Source organism: Puntigrus tetrazona, chromosome 14 (assembly GCF_018831695.1).
Source record: "Puntigrus tetrazona isolate hp1 chromosome 14, ASM1883169v1, whole genome shotgun sequence".
Taxonomy (NCBI): domain Eukaryota; kingdom Metazoa; phylum Chordata; class Actinopteri; order Cypriniformes; family Cyprinidae; genus Puntigrus; species Puntigrus tetrazona.
The window spans coordinates 16,431,445-16,452,186 of record NC_056712.1 but is presented as its reverse complement, the minus strand read 5'-3'; the positions used below and the strand labels follow the sequence as shown (position 1 = coordinate 16,452,186).

Below are 20,742 nucleotides of genomic sequence, written 5' to 3'. Positions count from 1 at the left end.
GAACAAATCTAAAAGCATTAAAAACTCATACAACCTTATATACAGATGTTTGCAGTGGACTGTGAATAGACAGTATATGACAGTATTTTTGACACAAACGCCGTTTTTATCAAAAATACTGTCATATACTGTCTATTCACAGATCCACTGCAAGCTATCTGTATATAAGTTCAGAAGTGCATCATATTATTTATACCCTAATAACAACACTGTAGTTACAACAGTAAAAGAATTATTATAACACACACACACACACACACACACACACACACACACACACACATATATATATATATATATATATATATATATATATATATATATATATATATATATATATATATATATAACAGTATATACTTTTGTCTCTATGTAGATAGATAGACTGCGTTTGTATAAAACATGTACATGTGTAACATATATATTTGTGTGTGTGTGTGTGTGTGTGTGTGTGTGTGTGTGTGTGTGTGTGTGTTGTTTTGATTTTTGCAAGAACTACCACAAACTTTCCCCTCAATTTCTGCACAATCGTTCAGAATGTCTAAGTTGTTTTATATCATTTGTTCCCATAACACTGGTGGGTTTAACTTGATCGACACTCGGCTTGTGAGACGTATAGCCCACGCAAAGCCTAAACCCACGCGAACACAGGCATCAACTAAAAACGCACACAACCGAGATTGTGCGCAAAAACTCAAGGCTGGACCAAACCGACGTCCCGCCCACAGAAGCCCGATCTCTGCACCTGCCCCGCGCGCGCAGCAGCCACTCACTGCGCAAAGCACTTCCCACAACAACACGTACCTGCTGCCTCGTACCTGCTCCACATTTATTCATGTCAGAAAGCACCACCGGCCACCACCATGTGGACGAGGCGTGAGAGCAGAAATTAAAGGACTTGCCTGAAGTCAGTTTTTGCGGTGACTGAGTTTCTTGCCCTCTGGATATGTCTGTACACCTAATCTGCGGGAGTCAAGTCATGTTTCACATGCGCTCAGCATGGATCCACTACAAGTGACGCGCTCGCATGGATATTATTCGTCGTAACCTGTAGCTTTGGACGTCTGCTTCACCATATACATCCAGATCAAGTTTCTCTGACCGCTTCTGCTGGATTGCCGGTTTGTGATTGCAGCTATGGGAGAGATCGGGACGCTTTTACAGAGCCTGGAGGCTTTCGGACAGGTCGGATCACAGTTCTTCCTACCGCCTCTAGGAGAAAACCTCGGGCTGCCGAATGATCGTTTAGTTCCAGCAGAGAGACTGTCACGGAGCACCTCCGCGGATCTAACGCACTTGAAAGGGATCCTGCGGAGAAGACAGTTGTACTGCAGGACCGGATTTCACCTTGAAATACTCCCGGATGGCAGCGTGCAGGGCACGAGAAAGGACCACAGTCGATTTGGTAATTTCACACTTTCTGTTCGTTTTAATAGAAACCCTACTTTTAAAGCAGTTCTGGTCGCTTTTAAAGAGCTTGATATATAGACGCTAAAACGCAATTCGGTTTTACATTTGTAAATATAAAGAAATAAACTCCAAAGCACTTTACAGCACGATACTTTACAGTGGTCCTTTTATGAACACAATGTGTAAAGAGTTAACGAAGTAGGCTACTGTTGTTTTAAATTACATTTATTTTAACTATGTAATAGCGTACGCAGATGGAAAATGCGTAGCATTTCAACTTTCCCACGAAGGGTTCAGACTTCAAAGAACATCTCATGAACAATTGATTTATTCTTCTCCAGGTATTTTGGAATTCATAAGCCTTGCAGTTGGATTAATAAGCATCCGTGGAGTGGACAGTGGTCTCTACCTTGGGATGAATGACAAGGGAGAACTTTATGGCTCTGTAAGCCACTTTTTAAGATATTTTTTTACCACCGAAAATATCCTGCATAATTGTTGTTCTTATTCAAGCCCAGTAGATGGCATATACGTTTTATCATTTTGACCACCTCTCTCTGTGTTATTAATTATTTCACTTACACGTTCTTGGCTTCTTAGGAGAAACTCACAGCAGAATGTGTCTTCCGCGAGCAGTTTGAGGAGAACTGGTACAACACATACTCTTCTAATCTCTACAAGCACGGGGAGAGAGGAGCGAGATATTTCGTGGCTCTCAACAAGGACGGCACGCCACGTGATGGGACAAAATCCAGGAGGCATCAAAAGTTCACTCACTTTCTTCCGAGACCTGTGGACCCTGAAAAAGTTCCAGAACTTTACAAAGAAGTGCTCGGACACAGCTGAGACTATCCCAAACGAGGGACGAGAAGGATGCCTAGTTTCTGCTCTACATGAGGTGGAGATGCTAAAGTTCGGCCACGGAGTCCAAACCTGAGAAGTGCTCTGGAAAATGCACGGGCCAGTACTGACGGTGAAGACCACAGTCTCGAAAGACTCCCTGCTTTTGGTGTCTTTGTTGCTGGTTGCAACTGACTAGTAGCATAACGTGTCCATGAAAACCAGAACTGAGGGTGTTGGAGGTTTTTAAACGTGGTGCTGCTTTGCTCTGGAAATATTCGATAAGGGTTTAGAAGGACTTGAAGGAACAATGATGCTCAGAGATGACAGAACTGGGACGATGGAAAACGGGAGATGCCATCTCACATGATGTTATTTATACAGTTCTTGATACACATATTTATTGTATGTATTTATTTATTTGAAAATAGAAATATATATTTTTACATCTAAAAGTAGATTTTGTTTTATTAGACCAAACAGTAGAAGGTGCTTTGAAATAGTGGCAAAGCTGTTCTTTTTATATTATCACTGCTATGATATTATGGAGGTTAAGAAAGATTGTGATTTCCTATTGCAAATGTATGAAGAATGTCATAAGACTCTGTGATTTTAATAGATTTGTTTCAAGCACGATTTCCCGGAATGGCATGCTGCACAGTATATTTTACAGGCCATTAAATCAAGTATTATCATTAAAAAGCTTGTTTTGTTTGATATAATTTCTTCTGAAATTATTATTATCTGGAAAACATAAAAGGTCCAATAGAGTTCTAACTTACATGATAACTATAGATAGTAAATAAATAATGAAAACAATAATAAAGATATAAGGAAAGAAAGCAAAGATTAAATGTCATCTTATTAATAGAATATTTCTTCTGTGGATTTTTTGGCCAATGCAAGTCAAAGCTGGTTTATTACTAATGTTCTGTAAAGTATCTTCTTGAGTGTTTTGTAGAAGACAGAAGGTCACAGGTTTTTGGCTGAACTATCTCTTTAAGATGCTGTTTAGCTGAGAACCCGGGGTTGTCCTGCACTCATCAGCATCAAAGTTCTTTTGCGAGACCTTCTCAGGTAACAGCTGCACAATGACTGAATCTGAGCGAAATAAAAACTGACCTTTTCTTTTGGGTCAAACCCAAAGTTAGAGTAATCTCAGCTGATGCTTAGTAATGATGCCTGCTAAATACATCAGGCAAAGTTATAAAGAGAAACTGTATCTGCTGTGCAGCCTGCAAGAGTAGTGAGATTAAAAGAGCTCAAATAGACTTTCAAATATTACTATTTTAATTCCTTCTATATATAAGCCCCACTAGGCTTTCTGTTTTCTTTGATAGATGGTACCAGCATTTTCACATGAAACCAAGCAAGAAGCTCTGGGGAAGATGATATGAGACTGAAACACCACGGGCTAAACCTTCCTGAATGTTGTGTGACGGCTGAATGAGACATTTCCACAACGGTGACTAAAGAGGCACATCTATACACAGTTTCTAAACGGATGAGAGGACATTTTATGTTGAAGCATGAAGATGTAGTCTGTGATCTCAGTAACTCTGTGATGGTGAGCCAGGCTCTGTCTTGAGATGGGAGTGTACATTTTACAGGAGTTACAATGTGGGATTTTCCCCATCTTATAACCGTGGAGTGATTGTTAACAACAGACATATGAGGGTTGAGGATAAGTGGGAATATATGGGCTTCGCTCCATTTTCAGAACTGAAAGACCAACAACTGCAATATTAAAAAATCACAAGTGCTCTGATTTATATTATCGTATACAAAATTGATTAAGTCTGTAAAAAATGGTTTAATAAATAAAAAGGTCAATGTTTCCCTAAGTTCGGTGCAATCGTTTTGTTTGTTTTGTGTGTATTGTCATTAGGTCACCGCTTTAACGCAAGATGGTTTGTGTCACAAAATACTCCCCGGCACTTCAAGAACTAATATTTTTCAGTCTGTCTGAGCTGAAATGGATGCCTTTGTCTGTCCTTCTAGCAGGTGGTCCGAGGCACTTTACAGGCAACACTTAAATCCTTCATCCATGCCCTCTCTCAGCCCTGCCTCATGCACTTAATGGATGCACCCTTATTTTCATCACCTCAGACGTGGCCTCAAAGAGCTCTCAGAGAAACCCTATCAGATAGTGTGTGTGTGTGTGTGTGTGTGTGTGTGTGTGTGTGTGTGTGAGAGAGTGGCATGGGTCCACAGACAGGTGTGTAAGTGAGGGATCTGTCTCTGTGGCTCAATCAGACATTGCAGGTGTTCCCACAGCACATGTCAGCATGTCCCGGGTCTCTGATCTTCAAGGTCCGGTGTTTGTCAGCTGTAAAAATGGGGCGGGAGTTCATGCAGACCTGTGGAAATACAGCCTCGCTAGCTTTGTAGTCCGTGTGGATTACAATAGTGCATAATTCATATCTTTATACACTGGGGGAAGCGGCACAGTCTCACCTGGTGTTTTAAGTTGTAGTCTCAGGGCAGATTTGTGTTTGCACATGGGCGGTGTCTGACAATATCCTCAGCAACTGTTTATCTGGAGCCCTTCTCCGTAAACGACCTCTTTAAAGCCAAAGGACAATGTGGAACAATCAGCTGAATAGTACATTGGGGGTAAAATAATTAAGGGTTATATGCATCTATATAATTAATGTATTTTGGCAAGAGCTCTTTTGCTCACAATGATCAAAAATGCAGTAAATTGTGAGTTGTGGAATATTACTGTTTACTGAATATTAACTGTTTACCATTTTATATATTTCAAAATGTAATTTAGTCCTCTTATGGCAAAATATAATTTTCAGCAGCTATTAATGTTTCACATTATTACAGTTTCACTGTATTTGTCATCAATAAATGCTGTCTTGGTGTACATAAGGGACATCTGTCAAAAAAATAAAGAAATCTTCATTATACTTTTATTTGGACATGTACACAAATATTTAATGTAATTCTAAAACTACTGCATTTTAAAGACTTTACTGAGGCTGTCAAACTCCAAAATGAGCAACATACAAAATTTTAATTCAACATGTATCTCCTTGATGTTTTCACAACCGTTCACAATTAAGGCAAAGGTTGTTTTATATTGTTAAAGAAAAGTCTAAACTTTTTTTAGTAAAACATTTCTGAAGAAATAAGAACTATCTACAATGTTTCCCGAGGATCCTTCTGTGTAGAGTAGCATGTTGTAGGTGTAGAGGATTTAATAACATCCTTTCACACCTTTCTGGCACATCATCTTGCCGCATTTTGTACTGTATGTCTTACCACTCCTCAAGTATAGGCAATGAAGATGTGATGTTTTTATACTGACTTTTGACTCTTAAGCTGTCAACTGTAGCGAAATTGTTGTTGTGTTGTTTGCATCACTATGGAGACATCAGAAGCAACTCACTCGACCCAACTAGTGGTTACGCATTTTAAGACTTTTAAACACCTCTTGCAACATTGCATGTCTTTTTCTGTCATGTATTTAGAAGCTGGCCATTTCTAAACATGCCGTTTGCAAACGGATAAACAACAGGCCCATAGTTCAGAGCGTGAAAATGTTAAAAACAGGCATCTACAGGGATCTGAGCAAAATAGCTCAGATCAACGTGACGAAATTTTTGGAAACTGTCATTTTGAGCGGCTCTGCGTTAGACTTTACATCGTCTGAAAGGTCCTTCCCCACCCCCAGACTTTTTACGGAGACCATTTCACATCTGCTGAGCAAACTATTCAGATTCTCCCAGAGGGGCCCGGATCTGGCCCTCTCCTTGGCCCATGTGTCCACATTATAAAGCCACAAATTAGCTCTTGACATTTGGGCACCATAATTGCTCCTCAAAAGCATGAGGCATCAATTAGGCTCCCAGCAGTGTGACAGCTTATCCCTATAGGACATGTCTGATCTGAGGACAGAAGCTACTCACGGCCTGAAAATTGCAGCCCTCAGAAGTATCAGAGATATTTGGTGACTTTAAGAATCTGAATAGGACCTTCTTAGGTTAATAAGATAAACAAACCACTATGTATAACTGATATAATATAACAAATGATCAAATTCCAAATTGCATTCATTTGCTATATAAAGAAAATGCAGAAGAAATTAGTTTAAAAATGGCATCGTAGATGCCTTTGATTCTTCACAGCAGGCCTTTCCCACAAAGCTCCCTTAACCTAAAGGTCAACACAAAGGTCAATTGGTTAATTTCCATAATTTCCACCCAAAACATACTTAAAGCACTCTGAGTAATTCAATCAGCCGCTAGAACATGCAATAACATCCTTGAGTGAAATAGAAAATCATTAGTGTTTGTTTTACATGCTAATACAAAGACGACTATGAGATTAACACTTTGCAAACCTGGGTCGTTATTTGAGGAGGTCAATGAAACATCATAAATGACGAATTAAAATGCATTCAGAAAAACGTGATGCAGTTTGCATACTTCACGAAAGGTATGTGCACTGTACGCTCAATGCTAGCAAGTGAAAGTGGGAAATGTGCATTGTTGGCCATAAGTGAGGCGGAAAATTGCTAACCCATTTGTCATTGTGCTCCTTGATGGAGAGGTCAATCAATGGATTCTTTCATGACAAGCTTGAAGAATTGAATGTTTTTCCATGGCCTCACCCCTTCACACCTGGACTGCCAGGTAAAATAACAAAACAAGAAGAGCACAAAATAAAGGAGGGTTTAGCAGAGGACTGCCTTGTAGGCCAAGGAAAACTGATAGGTGAGAGGAATTTGTCATGCTCTCTGTTAAGTTTGCAATGAATAGAGAAGAAGAAAACCTTCAGGATTTTGTCACAAAATCCAGTATGTGCTGTTAGCATGCAGACATCAAACCTCAAACCCCAAGGCTAATTTTCAAGCATTAATTGCACATCAGAAAACATTCAAAGGACTCTATAAACTCATTACATCGATGAGGATGTTGAGAGATTACTTTGTTTACCTGGCTCAGCATTAAAGCAGCTCATTCATCATGCGTTTTGTGCCGTACATTCCTGATTAACTTTCATTCGGTTCCTGCAAGAGCTCCTTCGCATTCAAGGGTGAGAGGAGATTTCAGTTTACATGACAAATTGCTCGTTGTCTAAATGCAAATATCTTTGATTCCCCTTAATAACCCCATCAGAACCTATTGACATCTCTAGAGAAGAAATTATTTCCGCTTGTCAAGTGCTTGTACGGGTTCCAGTTGCCTAAATCAATAGTCTCCTCCCTTATTGGGACGGTGGTTGATTTTGTTCTTCTGTGAGAAATCACTCCTTCGAGTACTTATTCTCTTATTATTTTAAGTAAAAAAAAAAAGTGATTATGTTTTATAGCACAAGGAATTTCAAAGGGAAAGTGTAAAAGGAAACTGTCAGGTTAAATAGACAAATGACTATCAGTTTATCAATATATATGTATATTGGTATATTGTATATGCAATTTATATGTATATGCGTGTGTGTGTGTGAATTGACTAAATGGCAAACTAATTAAATAATATATAAAATATATAAATAATGTTTATATAAACGTAAATCTTGCAGCAAGAAAAATGAAAATAAAAGCCCAGCTTTTAGTCAATATGAGAAAATGCGCCTCGCGCTTCTGTTATGACAGTGATTGTTATGGCTCAGTTCAATTTAATGAAACCAAAACACCATATGTTATGTAGCTGTCTTTTCCGTTTACATCACCATCAGCTGTAGTGGCACCTGAAATCCAGAGGATGTTTTTACTCGGTGAAATCCCATGTGTAGAGTCTTGGTTTCTTTGACATGGCCTGCAGTGATCATATATACAGAGATCAAAGCCTAAATATCAAAAAGAACGGCCACCTGTCAATGCGTACATATGCAATTAAAACGCTCCCATTGAGACGTTTTATAAATCATAGGGCTGAGCACTGCAGGTTCTGACAAGACATGTATGAAAACACTAACAGAGGCAGCATGGGAAGATGACAGAGGGGGTCAGGGGTTAAATGATCATATCTTGATGATATTATCACATTTTCCACCTTGGAAGTTAAAGGTAGATTCGAGGCTCGCCAGATATATTTCGCAAAAGGTTTGATAATTAATTTATCAGAATTTTTTTTTTCGCAGATGAAAAAGTCACGTGTTTGTTTGTTTGTCTACATCGAATGCCACTTTCAAATGAGCAACGGTACAAAAAAAAGCGATTTATTTCATGACAAGCCAAAATTGTTCCTGTAGCTCAAACTTTTGCCAGCAGCAACAAAACCATGGATCCAGTATCCAGAAATCCATGAACTGACAAGTCTGTTTAGATAAAAGTATCCCGACAAATGGGTGTAAATGCATGTGAATATGGCTAAAATGTGAGCTGACAGTGAGCTGTAATTATAATAGTATAATAGTAGAGGGTTTTTTTTAATGAATGAAGAAACAACACTCATTCCAAACATGCCAGCATCCCTCCTCTCTGATGATCAAAGTGAGAGAATATGGGTAGACAAACTTAACATGCAAATAAAATGCATCTTCATTAAAAGAGTTACAAATAGCATTTTTATAAAATTTTTATTTTTTTCTGTCACACCATAGAACTCAACGATACGTCAGCTACTCATATATAAGACTTGATTGTCCAAAACACACTCAACTGTGGTCGGTGACTTGAAGAAGTTGCGAAAGACTTCAAAAAAACAGACTTCACAGTCGTTTGGAGGCCTTCGGAGGAATGGAAATCCCCTCGCCGTTAAAGTCCTATCACCCTGATCACAAGTTGTTAAGAGAAAAGTAAGAGTAAGTTTCACACGCGTCACATTTTACTGCAAGGAAGATGCAGAGCGGTTTGCTGAGGAGTGGCAGACATCCGTACTTCCTTTCACTTTGTCAAGACATTATTTGCACAAAACTAAAATCCTTGGCTTTTTTGATAAACCAACATCAAAATAAATGTAATGTTATCTCTCTTCTGCGTTTCTGAAGTGCACACCCTCAGGCCTTTACATTTCATTAGAACAACGAACACTGACGAATTCAAATGGCTTGAGCTCAAATGTGCGCAGGCGGGTTATCAAAGGAGCTCCTTTTACATGTTCTTTGTAGTTTTTATCTGTTAAATGTAGTTCATAACACATAAAACGTCTCTTAAAGAGCTCAGAGGACCACAGGTATACTTACTAAGAAAATAAGACTTAACATTGGATGAAAGACGTTTAAAAGATTTTTTCCAATGAGAAAGATTATAAAGCTTATATTGGTTATTATGATGCGATGGCAAAGATAACAGGCATCAATAGTTCGGCAGTTTCAAGCACCGAACAAAACCCAAAGCTGTCACAGAAAACTCAATAAATAAAACCAACAGGATCCACGGTTGTCGGCTTCTTGAGGATGGATTTTTTTTCGGGCCTTATCAGGGAGCTCGGGTACAGAAGTTAATCAGTGGAGTACAAAGGGGGCCTTTATTTTGGTGAAACCTCTATGTTCTCCGATATCAAAGGCAACACAAGCTACCACAACAAGATGCTGCACAAGGTGATAAGATGTATACCATCTGACATGCAGAAGAATTTCTGGAGGGAACCTGGTGAATTAGAAATGTCAGATTCTGATATGGAAAGGTCACTCATTAGATATAGTTCAGGTCAGATGTCTCTATGGGCCTTTCCCAGTCTAATATCAAGCTGATTTGGGGATTACTTTTCATGCAATTAAAATATTTAATAACTTCATATATATATATATATATATATACTCCAAAAGTTTAATAATGTAATGTACTACTGTTTAAATTTATAAACTATATTTTACTTCCACATTATTGTTCAAAATTGGGCAAGAAATATATATATATATATATTATAGAATGAAGATAAACATTTCTGGAGGAGCGAATCAGGATATTAGAATGATTTCTTAAAGATCACGTGACACTGAAGACTGGAGTAATGTTGCTGAAAATTATATATATGTATTAAATTGTGTATTGTATAAAACAGCACTAGTGAGAATCTTTAAAAAAATAAAAATAAATCTCACAAACCCCAATCTGTTGAATGTGTTAATTTGATTACTTTTATATATATATATATATATATATATATATATATATATATATATATATATATATATATATATATATATATATATATATATACATATACACACATACGTATGTGTGTATATATATATATATATATATATATATATATATATATATATATATATATATATATATATATATGTATATGTATATATATATATATATATATACATATACATATACATATACATATATATACATATATATACATACATATATATATATATATATATATATATATATATATATATATATATATATATATAAACAAACAAATAGGTAAATATTATTACCAGGTAATTAAAAAAAAGATGTGTTGTGTTTTTCTTTTTCCCTTTGAACTGAACTGCTTTAAATTGGGGTTAAAATGTTATTTCTAAGAAGTGCTTGGAAAAACTTCCTGTCATCTGATTTGAAGTTTGGCTTCTGAGACCAATCTGACCCCAGCCGCAATTATCTGGAGGGGAAATTGTTAGGCAGACAGGTATAGATGGAGTTCCCACCAACACACAGCGCTGTGGTCTCGGGTAATAGATAAGCATTAAAATGACATCCTCTTGCTCCACACAGAGAGTTGAAATCAAAAGCCATTATTCTGGTTAAGTTTCAGTTAATCTTTTAATACCCTTCCCATATAGATCCAGTGGAGATATCGCGATTGATTAAAGACGAGTGAGCAGCTGAAGAATGCATGTGCCAGCGTTTCCTTACACAGCAGGGCTCTGAATGACCCAGTGCTTTAGATGTTAATTATCCCACAGTAATGTATGCACACCCCCTCTGCCCTCTGCCCCGCCATTCCCTGTCCAAAGAAAGAAAACAGGAAAATGAATAAATCAGGCTTTCTTTCATATACAATATCTAATATTATATTTAGTGTTGTCAAACAATTACTCGCAATTAATTGTGTCCAAAATAAAAAATTTGCATAACATGTGAGTGTACTGTTTATATTTATTATGTATCTATTAGTGCTGTTAAATGATTAATCATGATTAATTGCGTCTAAATAAAATGCATTTAAAAAAGTTAACACATATATATATATATATATATATATATATATATATATATATATATATATATATATATATATATATATATATATGTGTGTGTGTGTGTGTGTGTACTGTGTATATGAGTTATGTATATGTAAATGCACACGTTTATACAGTTTATATTTTGAGAATATTTACATATATACATTTATTACTATATTTGAAATTATTTAGGTTTAATATATAATTTTTTTAATATATATGCATACATTTGTTTTTGTGAGTACATAATAAATATGCACAGTATGTAAACAAAACTTACAGCACAAGTATCTATAAATACACAAACATGCATGCATATATTTAATTGACATTATATAAATATATTAATATTTTCATATTATATACTGCATTATACATATATATATATATATATATATATACACACACATACATACACACACACACACACAAATGTATATACATATATATGCATGTATATAATATATACATAATATATACTTTATATATACATTATAAATATATAGAGTAGACACACATTTATTATGTAAACAAAATCTTTTATTTTGGATGCAAGAAAACATTTGACAGCACTAATTATATTATTCACATTTCTTTTAGCACAATAGAAAGTAGTAAAAATCAGTGCAGAATTGCAGGTTTTATTCCACCGTTGCCAGTTAACGATCTGCAACACTATTATTTTAGCATGACAGGCAGAACAGACTTTGCTTGGAATAAAAAAATACATAAAAGTAGGACGGCTACATTCCTAAAATTAGATTTAAGGAATGAGTTACACCAGATTTCGCACAAAAAACGCTGACAATTTGTGTAGAACCAACAAAATAAATAAAACATTATTTTACCCCTGCACTGGTCCCAAGAGATTTCTTCACGAGATGTCATAAATAGTACCAAACATGTACATATTTCGAGCAGTCTCAAAGAAAAAAAAACTCTTTTATTTGACAGAAAAGCAGCTAGGCTTTGCAAACATCTACAGGACTTTTCTTTCTCACAGCTCATCATTCCAGAAACTCTATGGCTCTGACTTCACATGAGCCCACTCTAACACGAAAAACACTGACAGCTATTCAGATTTATTCCGAGCTTGTTGCAGATGTGTAAGAATCAGCAGATCAAAGTAGCTCTGTGTGCACATTAAGGCTTTTCTGAGGTTTTGAAGAGCTGAAGCGCTGCTTAGTCTGACATTCCCCCTGTCACCATCAAACAAAAGCATCTCTCTGCCTTGAGAAAGGGGTGTGAGCTCCGAGATGAGCTTCAGAGATGGTGACCAATCACAACAGTGCGCACAATCCGTTGCCTTGAGGCGAGAAACAGTAAAGGTTTATGTTGTCACTTTCAAGACATCATATGTTTTTCTTCTTACGTTCTTGAGCGCTTGTCAAAAAAAGAAAAGAGCGAGCATTTTTTTAGACGCGCCGGTGATCGTGTGAATGTCGTGTATGTGCATTTCCATGCTTTCCAGCATTTAAATGAAAAACAAGCAGAGAATTAAACATGTAGTGATGTCTTGCTGAGAAATCCTAATCTGTCAACAAGAAACAGTTATGCCATGTTCAAGAGCAGATATAGTGTTCCTCGCCGCTGTCTGCTGTGTGTGTGTGTGTGTGTGTGCACCTGAGAGCCGAATAATGTCTAAATTACAACTGGAACAAAAGATTCTTTTATGCAGGGAGCACTGGGCAGAGATGACAGCTATAATATTGGCCTCTGTACATACAGGTAACATTCTGGGTAAGAGGAAATAGCCTTTTTAAGCTTGACATTGACATGCAGAACTGATAACATAGGGTTGTGTGTGTTGTGGGATATATGGGGGAAACATTAGATGGCATTAATGCTGTGCTATGCGGTGCAGATAAGAAGAAGAACAGCAAACATCTTATTTGGTGAAAGTGTACACTCCAGTCGGTTGCTTTAGACCATTACTGAGCGGAATAAAATCATATATAGCCTTTACAATGAATGAATCCATTGTGTTGCTACTTTTTAGCGGGATTTCAATAATATAGGTGTGCTATTTATTTTAATCCATAGTGTGATTTGGGCATTTTTTAATAGAATTTTACTTTAAATTTTACTTTTATTACAAAATATTGTTGGGATGAATATATAAAAGACTATAGACTATAAAAATATAAGCCAGATTTCAGGACTATATTTTTATGATCTTGGATTTGTCGCTTTTGAAAGTGTTGTCAGTCTTGAATTGGACTTGAATTTCTTCTGGACTCGGTTATGACTTGGACTCAAACTTGACTATAACACTACACTTGCAACACTGTGAGGTAAACTGGAAAATAATTTTTTTTTTTTTTTTCAAATTAAATAAGCAAATCTGTGACACTGACCATGTGACTCTTTGTATGAGACCCTCGCCATTTTTTGTCTTTAAAGCAAAAACAAACAAAAAAACACTAATGCATTCTGAAATTCAGGCAAAATTTTCAATGAAACTTTTTACTTAATTTGTTTGCTAATAATATAATTAGCAACTTAAATGTTTGTATTAAACTAGCGTATTAAACTATCGAAACGTGCAAAATCTCTACTAGAAGAATACAAGAAAATGACAGTAAAACACAAAATTGTGAAATATTATTACAATTTAAAATAACTTTTTTTCTATTTTTCTAAAATGTATTCCTGTGATGAGAGGCAAAGTTTTGAGCATCATTACTTCAGCGTCACATGATCCTTCAGAAATTCTTTGCCGCTCAAGAAACACTTCGTATAACTACCAGTGCTAAAAACATTTGTGCAGCTTATTATTTTTGCAGAAACATTTTTTTAAGGATCCTTTGGTGAATGGAAAGTTCGAGAGAAAAGCATTTATACGTAACGGAACGCGCCCCTTGCTGAATAAAATGACTAATTTCGCTTTTTCGTTCTTCTTAAAGACACGAGTTGGGAACAGAAAAGCTTCGAGAGAAGAAACTTCAAAGAGACAGAAGCTCCGGAGCTCTGTCACCAGCGGGTGCCTGCCTGTCAACCCATGCTGTATCTCTGCCAACTCTGAGCCCTTTCAGCTGCCCCCCGCTGCCATCATCATGGTGCCGTGGGGAAAAAATAACACAAAAAACCGATGACAAGCTCCTTTCATGACACTTATCGTTGCATTCTATCTAAAATCTAGATGAGCCAGACAAAGCACCACCAGTCCCTATACCACAAATCAGAGCGTGATCACTCTCAACATAAGGAGTTAGGCTCATATCACACTACCTTTATTCCTGTATGTGAAGACCTCCTCCTGGTGGTCCACACAGCTAGCCTGAATGCCACGTGATGATGCTTGCCTTTATCCTTAAGAGATATCTCGGCGTTTTAACAAATAAAAAAGAACAAAGTCGGGAGACACACACACTTGCACGCTACTCTTACGTCGCTGATGGATACATTGTGGTGTCGGTTTCAAGATAAGACAATAAAGGCCGATGTTTCATCAGCGGATAAAATACGGGCCGCAGTCAGAAGAACCGAGCATCCGGAGCGCGCTTTTTTTTTGTGCTTTGACGTGAAAAAAAAGTCATCATTTTTTTCGTTTCAGTGAATGACACATGAATGATGCCAAGATTAAAGTTTCTGCACAAGTCATGTCAAAACAGCCGTTATTTCAGCTGACATACCAGCACACGGAAAACTTCCCACAAAGCTTTTCTTTGGTGTAACATCTCAACCTCAAACATCAAAGGAGACAGGACCGCAAAAACAGCGGGCATGAGCCGTTTCAAAAGAGGAGTGAAGCTCCATTCACACACTTAAGACCCAGCCGCACCTTCAGTCTCTTGACTAGCAAGAGTTTGTTCCGTCTGGACCACCTGGAGGATGATTTTATATTGTTAAACAGGCTTTGAGATCTTTGTGGCTCGCATGCTCACGGACGAGTATCCGTGTCTGCAAAGCCCTCTTCGAAGCACAATCATCCTGCATTGACCATTGATCTCGGCGGGCTGTTAGAAGATGTGTGTCGTAAACACAGAGGGCAAGATGAAGGTGACTGGGGTTGAGATGGATCACAAAGCCCCCCTGTGCGTTTAAAAGCCCTTTCTAGAAGGTGCTTTCCTGTCAGTTTTAATGTGGATCTGCCTGGAGGTGCTGTTTCAAGTTCATATGAAAAGCTCTCTTCAAACAGAGTGCAAGGGGAAAAGTCAGACTAAAATAACTCATATGATCTGTATACTAATAAATTTCAGAAATAACAATGTTTACAATTTTGAAAAAAATACAAATACACATCCTCTTTCCACATATCTTTAATACAATTTTTATTGGCTATGTTAATAAATGTTATTGTTATTATTATTATTGTTATACAGTTTCCATTTTATATTTCAATCTTAAAATGCATACTTTATCATATATATATATGCATATAGGTTTGTAGTGACATGAGGGTGAGTACAGTATTTTTATTTTTTAGCAAAATGACTTTTATTATAGCATAAACCTACATGCCTCTACAACCATTTTCCAATTTTCCATATAGCTGCTGAATCTCTGAGCAAACGTTTTAAGCTGTAATGTAGTTATGATGAGCTGTATGCACTTACAACACAATAAAAGGCATTTGTATTTGGCCCAAAGCCAGCCTGTACTTTCCAAATGTAACTACGGCACTTTCCCGATTGGATCCACTAGCACCCCTTTGGGAAACCCCTCATCCAGGCCAAAGGTTGTTTTCTCAAAGTATACACTGCTCTGCTGCAGCAGAGACGCCAGGTGTTAACTAAATGTCTTTAAATACCAGTTTCTACTGTACATTTCCTGTGTAGTAGCAATATATTTTACACAAATGTATTGAATTTTTTTTTTTAAAGCAACAAATCTGAAATGTGAACTTTTCCTGTAGGAACACAAGACGAGCACAAGATCAAACGCATTTGCACGATGACTAGAAACACTGTAACATATTTAAATTACATTTTTTGATTCATTCATCTTTTTCACCTCGCATTGCTTTTCAGGACCGAAACCGTCTTTCCCAGTATTTTTAGCCGAAATACAAATCGCACACTATTTTTAACAGCCGCCGGCTTTTTGCTGCCCTGACCTTTGAACTGTTAAGTTGTTCCTGGTTTTTAAAAGGGGTGTTAGTGGCGGTAGAAGAGTGCAACCTTCTTTTTGAGCTGAAGTACATCCTGACGGATTACAAGAACTCTAGAGCAGAAGTTGCTACCCAGCATGGCTTTAGGCTACCTGGGTCACGGCCCACCCACTGCAGGGGGTTCTAGGTCAGAGGAGCCCGGCAGAGAGCACAGCTTTCAGACACCAGAGAGACTCCTCAGTTAACACACAACCCCGGGGCACGACAAACTCTCCACGTCGACCACAACCTCCGTTCATGCCAAATGCTTTAACAATGCAGCTTGAAGCGATAAACATGGAAAGAGCTCCATATTTGTGAGCTCATCGCTCAGAGTGAACACAATTACACATTGTTGGTTTCAAAAGAGCTATTTATACAGTACGAAGGACTAATTGTGCAGAACATTGTGAAAGAGTTTATTTTTTACGCATTCAGAGGCAAATTACACAACAATTGACTCTCCAAATTAATAGAGCGTTTGTATGGCTCCCCAATGAAAGACATTATTCAGCAGGAGGAAAATGTCAAATAGTGTCTCAGCTGCACAATTGCTAGTCTCCAAAGCTATTGTTACCACGTTTTTGTTTTGACTATCTGGGAATAGAGGAGTATATCGCATCTATTTACTCCCTGTTACAGAACTGGGCGGTGCGCACTACTACAGTGGCTTATAAAAACAGTTTTTGCACACAGAACAGCTATTAAGGATTTGGGATCTGTGATAAGGGCAACATTCAGCAAGACTTCCTGGCTGACATATGATAATGAACAATGGTTAAACAGGCCTCTGCTGCACGGATTCGGCCCTGAAGTATAAGTTCTTAGGTGGCTGCTGTGACCTAGAGCTTTCTAAAAGACGTAAACATAATTATTAAAACTGGAAGGTGCTGAAACGGAGCGATATCTGGTGTGATCACGGATGCGGTAGTTTTGGTCTCCACACCCTGTCAGGCGCTTACCTTTGTGGTGATGCATGGGCAGTGGCCCTGCTCCGAAGACCGGCGCGTCCGTCACTGCCGCCTGGAAGCGTGTCCAGCTGTCCTGTCACTCTGTCAGCAACGCTGCCTCTCGTGGCCCGAGATTAAACGCTCCCGATGGGGCCTCCTGGAGAAGTGGCTCACCCGCTTCTTAGGACTTATGTCAAAAATGTTTCAGCCCAGGTAATTTGCTACAGTCAGTGCTCCTTTCTCCGTTAACTTCAAAAGCTCCTGTGAAGGGAAAAAAGACAAATGAAAGAGGGGAAAATGGTGTTTAGTTGTGAGTAGCGAAAGATTGAATTCTTGAGGACCTGGATGAACTCACGAGGAGCGTCTTCCTCCAGGTACACCAAGCCAAATCTCAACAGTGCCCCTGCAACCAGTTCTACTTTAAGTCCTCCCAGTAATTCAGATATACATTGAACATACATACAAGTATATGTAAAATGCGATGGCAAATACACCCCGTCTAGGATGAATTTCTGAATCATCTAGTCAGGTTATATACTGTAATAATATCAATGACCCCAAAATGATGATGATTAAATGCATTTAAATAAAATATTATTAACATGCTAAGTAAAATTAAAACGCAGAAAAAAAAAACCATATGATTTTTACCATTTTTAAATATTTGATAAACTATATTTAAACTTTAAAAGATAATAATGGTTAAAATGTATAAAGTTTGTTTTAAATTTCCTAAATAAATTTATCCTTTATTATCGTCACTGACCCAAAAACCACAAACAAAGTGCAATATTTTAACGTCCATCTTACTAGAGCCCAGCAAAAAAAAATGTGTTCGAAAATATTTTGCTAATGTTTCCGTTACGTTATGAAAATATTATTTCTGAATGTTCTCTGAACGTTCCATTTTACGAATTATCAAACATTATGACAATGTTACTTTTGAATGTTCTGTAAACATTAGGAAACAAGTAAAAATGTTTCAATCTTAGATGAACATCCAACTAAAACGTTTCATGAAAACCATTAAAAATTGACCATAATATTCTTGTGCTAAAGTTTTGATAACAAACGTTCTATTAACGTTTCTAGGAGAACATTTGAATAACCTTTGCTAAAATTCAGTGAAATGTGGAGTGACTACCAGCTCCACATTTTCTTTATAACGTTTCGGCAATTATTTGTATATCATTATTACTGTGTTTAACCCTCCTTTACTCAAACTATCCATCTGTAAATGTTTTAAATAGACCGAGAGCGACGATCATCGTGGCTTAAAGACATCCTCCCGGATTAACTATGTTCCTTTTTTTTTTTTATCGAGTCACTTCGCTAATGTTTTAAACATAACGCCCTGCGGCTCTGACATAATCTAACAAAAGTATTTCTGAACCTATGGAATGAGGAAATGAAATAGACCCCCATTAACCAGATCTGTCAACATTACAAGGAAGCTGGAATCATTAATGAAGACTCGCTGACCTTGCAGCTAAACATTAAGATTGAACACGGTTTGGGAGCTTTTTAAGGGTTTTTTTTAGGTTAGAGCCGCTGATTCTGACTCCAATGGCGTTCATCGCTTCATAACACAAAGCTCAAACCAGATAAATTTTGCACAAAGCGGGATCCGTTTTCAATGAAAGCACAACACTTGTGCATGTGCGTGCCGGAGAGAGCGCCTTGCTTTGAAGGACGGGGCACGTACAAGCGTGTGCACGTGTGATGAAAGCGTTTGACAGCAGCCCTGCCTCGACAAATTGCTTTTGAGATGTGCCAACACAAATGTATTTAACTCGGAGTCCAATAAACCGTGGCAGGAGCGGTGACATCTCTGTGCTGGATCCTTGTCAATGTTTTCTTTAAGTCTCTCCTTCCCCGTTTTGTACCGGATCAGGAATGCACGAGTTGCATTCACTATTAACAAGACTGAGACTACACAGGTAACAGGATCAGCTCTAATCAGTGTGACCTGAGAAAGCTCGTGTGGGGATTTCAGGCTTTTGTCCTGCGGTTTCCGAGGTGATTTCATCCCTACCGCATTCAATCGTGATTACCGAGGCAGCATTCCTCTGTCCAGGCAGAGCGTCCTCTTTAATTTGTGCTTCACTGCTCGATTGTCACTCACTGCAATGATCAAAACCTGCAGAAAGACGGCACATGCGCATCACGCGCTCTTTCGCCTCACAATGAACAATGGCCATCCCGTAAAGTAATGGCACTGGTACAGAGAGAAGCTTCTGAACGTGAAGGAGGAGGAGAGGGAGAGAGAAAAAAAAAACCATTATCCAAAAACGTGTTCTGTCATGTCAGAAACTCTGTTTTCTCAAGCCAAATACTCCGGTGCCTTGCTTAGGAAATATTCAGGCTTTGTAATAGAGATGCGGATGGCAGATAGGGAAGATGTTACGGATTTATCCAAGACTTTTCTGACATTTATGAGAGAGAGAGAGAGAAGTCATGCATCCTCGGCTTACCGCCCAGGAGCACAGGTAACAACACCAGGCTCTCTGTATCTACAAGCCAGAGCTCAATTATGGACTGAACCTGTTAATGCTATCATATGTTGCCCTCTACTGACCAGTAGACTGAATCAGCGCAAATAATTCACATGTAAAACCACAGCATATTTTTTGTCAGTACTGGGCTGAACTAGCTTGTGTGTCACATGCTTCAACGTGTACACTATCATAAAAACACTAGGAAATTTAACACAATGAATGTGCTTGGCAAAACACTTGCATGAGCACAAATGTGTTATTTTTAAATTACAGCATAATTAAAAAAGACACTGTAGTCTAATGACATTACCTATATATATATATATATATATATATATATATATATATATATATATATATATATATATATATATATATATATATATATATATAACAAAAAGAATTAATATTGGTTGTGATGCAAATGTGTTGAAATAGGCTGTTGCTTGCAAACCAAACTATTTTAAAAGGTATTCTGCTTTCGAACCACGAGATGGCAGTAGAATACTTAAAATGACAATGACACTTTCATTTTTATCTTCAGACAAAGTTGAACCTGTAAGGAAGTTGGTGCAGTGTATTTCTACGTGTACATGTGCAGGCGTATCCAGTTTATGAATCAATATATTATACGTCAGATCGTTTAATTTTCAGCAAATATGGGAACTTTTACCTTTCTGAATAATGTAGAGACAGGTCCACATGGTTCCTCTCTCCAGTGCATGTTTATCTACACTTATGTGCCCATGCTAATCCCAATACTATAATATTAAAGCTGCTACTCAGATTAAAAGACTCTAGACCTTGCTTTTATCAGTAACTGTAACTGGTAACAATTAAATTTATA

At 37.5% G+C, this 20,742-nt stretch overlaps 1 protein-coding gene across 1 annotated transcript; it reads left to right on the top strand.

Moving 5' to 3' along the window:
* Positions 1-504: 504 nt before the first annotated feature.
* On the top strand, positions 505-4,083 carry fgf20b (fibroblast growth factor 20b). The gene is made up of 3 exons (XM_043257587.1): positions 505-1,405; positions 1,752-1,855; positions 2,011-4,083. The coding sequence occupies exons 1-3, from the start codon at positions 1,138-1,140 to the stop codon at positions 2,254-2,256; spliced, it is 618 nt and encodes a 205-aa protein (XP_043113522.1). The 5' UTR covers positions 505-1,137; the 3' UTR covers positions 2,257-4,083.
* Positions 4,084-20,742: the final 16,659 nt, after the last annotated feature.

Bases quoted from the DNA above. Each gene is read 5' to 3' on its own strand.
- fgf20b (XM_043257587.1), top strand. From the start codon at position 1,138: ATGGGAGAGATCGGGACGCTTTTACAGAGCCTGGAGGCTTTCGGACAG. The intron at 1,406-1,751 runs GTAATTTCACAC...ATTCTTCTCCAG, and splicing joins AAAGGACCACAGTCGATTTG to GTATTTTGGAATTCATAAGC. The intron at 1,856-2,010 runs GTAAGCCACTTT...TTGGCTTCTTAG, and splicing joins AGGGAGAACTTTATGGCTCT to GAGAAACTCACAGCAGAATG.